This window comes from Passer montanus, unplaced genomic scaffold (assembly GCF_014805655.1).
Source record: "Passer montanus isolate IOZ18808 unplaced genomic scaffold, ASM1480565v1 scaffold8, whole genome shotgun sequence".
Classification (NCBI taxonomy): domain Eukaryota; kingdom Metazoa; phylum Chordata; class Aves; order Passeriformes; family Passeridae; genus Passer; species Passer montanus.
The window spans coordinates 535,219-542,387 of record NW_024373256.1 but is presented as its reverse complement, the minus strand read 5'-3'; the positions used below and the strand labels follow the sequence as shown (position 1 = coordinate 542,387).

The 7,169-nt window shown below is 50.0% G+C and overlaps 1 protein-coding gene across 1 annotated transcript; it reads right to left on the bottom strand.

The window, feature by feature from the left end:
* Positions 1 to 644: 644 nt before the first annotated feature.
* UBFD1 (ubiquitin family domain containing 1) lies at positions 645 to 7,147 on the bottom strand. The gene is made up of 6 exons (XM_039731852.1): positions 6,793 to 7,147; positions 6,519 to 6,727; positions 5,510 to 5,575; positions 5,221 to 5,326; positions 2,215 to 2,297; positions 645 to 1,015 (listed from the first exon to the last, which is right to left on the bottom strand). The coding sequence occupies exons 1-6, from the start codon at positions 7,040 to 7,042 to the stop codon at positions 905 to 907; spliced, it is 825 nt and encodes a 274-aa protein (XP_039587786.1). The 5' UTR covers positions 7,043 to 7,147; the 3' UTR covers positions 645 to 904.
* Between the last annotated feature and the right edge of the window lie 22 nt (positions 7,148 to 7,169).

Genomic DNA, 7,169 nt, shown 5'->3' with positions numbered 1-7,169 from the left:
CTGCTCCCAGGCAGCGTGACGGTGTTTCCATCCATGTCCTGTCACTGTGTCCCCTGCTCACACCAGCAGCACAAGGGTGTTCCAGTCCAACAGCTCAGTGTCAGCGCAGCAGCTGCAGAACGATCCTGGACTGCAACATGCAGAGCAAGACAATGCTCCCAAAATGCAGCAGCCCAGGCAGGAGGTGAAGCACTGACCGGGCACCAGAGGGAGCAGCACCGGGTCACCACCACAAAACATCCCTGCAGAATTCACCTGCTCCAAACACGCTACACAGAACAGCCTGGAGCTGCCAGACCCGGGAAAAGGCCAGGAAAATCCCAAACCAGCAGGGCATCTTTGGGTTCAAACAAAGAATTAGTTCTGCTACCAAGGAGTGGAAGCTGCCCTGGAGGGCATGGGATATGGCTTCACCCAACAGCGAGGCTGTGCACTGCTACAGTTAGCTCTTAAAATCTGCCCTCAAAGTCCCAGTCACACACAGTAACTAAGGTAAGTCTAATGCTGATAACTGAGAGATTATGAAAATATTTGGTTTTGTTCAAACCATGTAAAAAATCCTCAATAATACATTGTAATATTTTCTTTTTAAAACTAAACTGGAAGATCAACTCTCAGCAGATTTAAGTGTATTACACACAATATTTTGTGAATTAAGATTTATTGATTTCCATTGTATTTGCTTTAAATATGGTTGAAGCTGACTGCAGAAAAGGGATGGTGAAATCTTTAAGTTAAAAGTAAACTAATGGTGAAAGAACATCACCTCTGGCTTCCATCCATGCCTCGTTTAGCATGTTTTAATAATAAGTTCCAGGACTGTCACATCCAGGGATGTTGGAGGCCTCTCCCAGCAGTGTCCTTAGATTTGTGTCATTTTCCTGTGCCAGAGGTGAGCGTGCTTTCAAAAATACTGCCACTTCCCCAGCACCGTGTCTTTGATTGCATCGACATACTGAGTTGGGACCCAATAGACCCAGTAGTAAGATGCTTCTGTTGGGCCCAGCTGAAATGCCTGCAATTAAAAATGACAACATTTACACACGGGAACAAAGAGCTGCTCCCAGTGGACAGGCACAGCTCATCCACTGCCAAACCAGACCAGCCTGTCCCACCTGCTGCTCCCTGCAGCACTCGGGCATTCCACAGCTCTTTGGTGGGCAATTAAAGGAGCTCTGCAGAGAACAAAGCTGCAGAGCACTGAGGAAACCAGGAGCTCTTCCTTTTACAACATCACAACAGTAACCAGAACTCCTGGACTCGTGGCCAGTTCCAAGAACATGAGGGAATTATTCTGGGGGACAGCCTGAAGCATAACTCAGAGTCTCTAAAGAAACGTCAGAGCTGAGAAGCCAAACAGGATCTAAACAAGACAGTGACCATGCTTTTATGGTCACAGGATTTTATATTTAGACATAATGTCCTATTCTCAACTTCTCTCCTGTGCCCAGGAGAGGGGCACCACGGCATGCCAGAGCCTCTGCCCCTGCTCTGGGGTAAGTTTATTGCAACATGTGCTGAAGAGAACCTTCTCACACGGGTGATCAAAAATCAAGTATTCGGACAGAGACTAGAGCAGCACCCTCCTGCAGGCCATGACTTTAAGGAAATACATTTCCCTTTCCTCCCCCTAAAGAAGGAAACAAACTTTTATAGAACTTCAATGTCAGAAGTTAGTTACTGTACTTTGAAAAGCAGGATCTTAAAAAAACCCATGGATTAAAATAAACAGCCAAAATTTCAGTACATTAGCATTAGTTCTCTTCTGAAATATAACTTTGCTAGATCCCATGTGAGTTGTTCAGAAAATTACAGGTGTGAAAAGACATTACAGCATCCAAATCCTTTTTTCTTAACCTCCATCAAGATCTGTTGTTTATATAAATACCCCAGAATCTAGAAATTAAACCAGGTACCAAAAATATCCCTACCATTAAGAAATCATGTTGTGAGCATGTTTACTGGTTTAACACTGTCACAGTCAGAAGGTACAAAATAATGCTTCAGCACTTCATGTTTGTGTCAAAACACTCTGGATTTGCACACAGCTGCAGATATTCAATTTGGACCCAAAGTACTGACAGTGTGAGAGGAGCCCATGTCCCATCTCCACAAGGCTGGAACCAAAGCCAGCCTGCTCTGAGCTGCAGCCTCAGCAGTGTGTGCTGCATGAAGGAATCAGATGGATATGATTAAAGCAGAGCTGTTACTCACCATCATGTGATAATCCTCATGGCCTTCAATAGGTTCACTCACCACATTTTTAATGGACCCCATGGGTAACTTTTCTGTTCTCTCTACATTAAAATTGATCAAAGTATTATTTCTGACATGCGGGGAAGCAGTATTTCATATTCATTTCATACACCACCTCCATTAATGCCAAAATCTCCTCAGGTCAACAGTCTCCCCTCCAGGTGAGTTTTGGATACCTGCTGCCCAAAACGTGGTGCTGCAGCACCACAACCCCCAGACATCCAAAACTGGATCACACAGTTCCCCTGCACCACAGGAAGTATTTCAGTGCTCATCATTTGGGCCCAGACTGAGTGATGGGAAATCCTGGGCTTTACCAAATGTTTTCCCATGAGGAACTCCCCTTGGAGCAGCAGGGATGCTCATCCCGTGGAATCCAGTCCAGGTGTGGGAATATTCAGGACTGAGTACCAAGGATTACATGGAACTCTCAACAGCAAGCCTGAAAGCTGCCAAAGATACACTGTCCTAACTCTGAAAGCTTAGGCCAGGCTTTACCCCGAGGCAGTGTGCAGAGAAGCACAGGGAAGGGAATATAACAGAGAAAAAAGGGAAAGAAACCAGTAAGAGAAGCTGAAGCCCCAAAAAGACTACAATTACATGGCAGAGTAATGTCAGCAGCCAGAGGCAATGACAAGAGCCACAAAGGTCCAGGGCAGAGCTTTCCTGTCAACTCTGTCTCTCTCCTTTCTGAACACTCAGTTCCAAGGTCCTGCTTTTCCCTTCAAGCACCCAGCAGCAGCCAACAGTTATCTTCTCTGATACAAGACAGAGAATACCCAAAACACTTTACAAAGGAGAAACTGAACTCTGAGTTCTTGAGATAGATCTCTTTAATTTGTGATCCAAAAAACCTCAAACCTACCTACAGAAAGCACACAGGGAGACAAACCCAGTGATATAAGGAAAGATATTCTCTGTCTCGCAACTGAGCTCACTCTGAACTACCTGTTCAGACCTGTGACTTCACTCATGAGGTAAAACCCCATTCTGCCCTTGTTTAGCATCCCCCAAATACATTTCTGCTCTGAGTATCCCAGCAACAGACAAATCCCATTATCCATGCCTCTGTGCAAGTGACACTGAGCAACTGGGGAACAGCTGCCTGTGCCACACTTCAGACTACAACCACCTGCACAAAGCCCCTGTGGGGCTGCAGGGCTGGGGGTAAGAGCCAGCTCCAGCTCTCCTGGGCCAGCAGGTGACAAGCTGTGCCCACACCCAGAGGTGTTTACTCCAGCCCTTACCTGCTGGCCTCTGTCATGGGTTTCCCAGAGGAGGAAGGAGTTTTTCCCAGTAACAGCCAGCAATTACAACCATTCCCCAGAGGCAGCAAGCTGCTGCTAACTCGGGGCAGCAGGGAAACAGGTTACAGCAAACACATGACTACAAGAAGAATCAAATTCACAGCTTAAGCAATACCATGTAGAACACCTCAGAAACACTATACTTGAAAACTCATCTGGGGGGTGATGGAAGAGATTAATCACCTAGATACTAAGCATGGATTTAGAACCTGGGATCAGAAATAGAAAAATCTGCCTGCCCAACCTACAGAGTTAAAAACACCCCCAATGCCTTGCTCCATCACTTTGCCCAGGAGGGAATAATTGCAACTGGCACCAAGAGAGGTTTTAAAGCCAGAAAAAATCTTCACAGTCAAGTCTGTCCTACAAAGAAAGGGTCAAAAACTTTGGGTATTTCTGCTTACTTTGGACCTACTGTAGCGGCTGGAGGCAGGATAACCACCCAGTCAGGCTGCCTTACTGGGACAGTGAGCAAGCACCTTCATCCCTTTGCTCATCACTGTGTATTGCCCAGCCCAGCCAAACTGAAGGGGCACAGCTTCCCTGGCAGGTGGGGATCCCAGTGTCCCCTTCAGCCCCAGCCAGCAATTCAGCACCACGCAGCCATCACTCCCCCTGCCCTGCTGGGATGGGGAGGAGCACTGGGAAAAAAGTAAACACTGCATGGTTTGAGCTAAGAACAGTTTAATAACTGAAATAAAATATACTACTACTACTAATGGTAGTAATAATAGTAATAAAAAAAAAAAAAAGAAGAAACTCCAGAGAAACCAGTGATGCCCAGTACAGCTGCTCCCCACTGCTGACTGATGTCCAGCCTGTCCCCCTTCAGTGACCAGTCCCTCCCAACCAACTGCCCCCAGTTTATACTGGACATGATGCTCTGTGGTGGGAAACATTCCTTTGGCCAGCTCTGGCCAGTTCCCTGCCATCTCCTTGCATGCCTCCCCACAGGCAGCAGCTGAGACACCAAACAGTCCTTGACCGAGGGAAGCACAGCTCAGCAACAACCAAAACACCCACTGCTATCAGCACTGCTCCCACCCCCAGCCAAAACAGCTCCTGGGAGGAGAACTAACTATCCCAGCCACAGCCAGGACACAGACACCCTCAGCAAGGCACGGCACCCCCAGCTCCTCCTGGCAGCACCCACCACTGCACACCAAGGCCTCTGCACAGCACCACAGCTGTGCATTACTGAGACAAGACACACACACATCATTTCAGCTGGAAAGACAGAGAGTGCCAGAGATGCCAACACTCCCAGTTTCTACCCCAGCTCTGAGTTTTCCTTCCAGTCCTGGCTAAGCCATTGGGCCCTGTGTACTGCTGGCATCAAACCCACACTGCTTATGGAGTGCTTTGAGCAGTGCCAGAAATGCTCAGTACCATCATTTACACTTGGAGCCAGAAACATTGGACCATTACTCTGCTGACACCACTGAACTGCAGGTTTTCAGGAACTGATGTGGACTACCAAGTACTATTCAATGCCCTGGGAGAATGGCACGTGAGGAAAGGAAACAAAGTTTTTGAAGCGCTGCAATACCAACATCACTCCCTAAACACAGTTTAGTCAGAGCAGAAGCTTTTGTAGGTCACACAGCTCAGTCACAGCCCAGTCACCACTGCTGACCCCCGAGGCTGAGGTGCTCACCTTTTGTACCAATCCACAGCTGGTCCTGCTCGAGTTTGAAGGTCAGCCTGACTTTGCCCCCTGACTTGTTGTACATGCCGGACAGCGGCACCGTGGGCAGCCGCTCCTGCAAGAGACACAGCCAGTCACGCCAGGCTGGGCACCAAACAAGCTCTCAGCTTTTTTAGCATAAAAACCCATCCTTGCAGCTTTCTGCTGCAGCAACAAACCACTGAACCAGTGGGGAGGGCTCTCAAAGCACACAGGAGTCTCTTGTGACTCCGAGTGTGTGGAGCCCTCGTTCACGCACCTGCACGCCTTTGACAGAAGGCATCACATCGTCAGGTTTTCCTTTGTCCAACACTTTTCTGTGTTGCTGCAACACAAAAACAGAAATTAAATTCACAGGAACATTGCCAAGTCTGCAGTGTACTTCCAGCTGTCCCCTGACCACATCCCAATGGCTCTGAGACACAGCTGAGGGCTGTGCACAGGCACTGGTCACCTTCAAACTTCAGTGGGCACTTCCCAAGGTGCCCTCGAGAAATAGCAAAATAAGTGGGACTCCAAGACAACACCAAGGATAACAGCCTTCTCAAACATGCACACAGGTGAATACATGTGTGCAGAATGCAGTGTCACACCCAGTGCACCAAGCCAGCACGGAGCAGAGCACAGGTAACTTTCAAATGCACACCCACAGCTTGTACCTGGCTGAGCACCCCTAAGAAATGAGTGGGAACTGTGATAAATCACAGAAAACCATCAGCATGCTTCATGCAAGCACTAATTATTTTTAACCAAGTTTATTTTGAGGAAGGTACATGGCTGGTAACACCCTGAGCTGGCAATCCCTCAGCAGCCACCAAAGCAGCCCCATGCACTGTGCCACAAGGTGTGAGAGGAGAATCCAACACCCACAGCCCTGTCAGGGCTGGGACAGCTGAGGGAACTGCTTTCTTGGTGTTTGCTTTGACCAGCTTTTGGAGACCAAATTCTTTTGTGCCAATAAAAATCAGTTAGGTTTTAGACAGAGTTAATCTGGGCTGTGTTAGCACTAACCCCCATCAAATGTCTCCAGTTTTTGACCAAAGTGTGTGGATGTGCCTGGCACCACAAGCAGTGTCTTGCAGAGCCCCAGTCCCTGCTGGACTAAACAGCTCTGTGCTACTCCCCTGCCCAGAGCCCTTCCAAGGCTGAGCTGCCAGAAATGAACCCCCAGGCTGATCTGAGGAGCAACAGGACCCACAGGTGCCTGCAGAAGACCCACATAAATCCTACTACTCTCCCACAGCAGCAATTACTGAGACATTCATTACCTTTTGTCTGCAAAGCGGCTCCTTTTTGTTCTCCTCAGCCTTGACCTCCTGCTGAGCAGCTTCTTTGGGCGTATTCACTGCTAGCACATCGTTGATGGTGGAGCCCACGACCATTATTTTGGCTCCGTTGGTGACTTTGATTTCCCGCAGGGTTTTCTCCTCGGGCAGCAGTCCCTTGAACATCACCTTCTGCATGGCGGGCGGGAGGCCTAGGGGCAAGCAGAGCGGTCAGCAGCGGCGGGCAGGGGGCGCGGGGGGGGGCGGCCGCACGCACCTGTCAGCGAGTGGATCTTCTGCTTCAGCTCGGCGCCCGTGCTGTCCAGGCAGAACTTCACGTCGTACTTGTTCTTGTTCCAGATCACCTTCAGCTCCACCAGCTCCCTGCCGCTCTCCTCGCCGCCGCCGTTGCTGACAGACGCCTGCGGGGGCTCCCGCCGCTCCTCGCCCTCCGGGGACCTCCCGGCCGCCGGCGAGCCGCCCCCTCCGCCGCAGCCCAGCGGCAGCTCCTGCGCCTCCGCCTCCATGCCCGGCTCCTCGGCACCTGCGGGGAGCGGACAGGAAGATCCGGGCCCACGGGACGCGGCCCCGGAGCGCCGCCCGCAGCGTGTCCGGGGCCGGCTCCGCGCCCGCCGCCTCCCGCCCGGCCCGGCC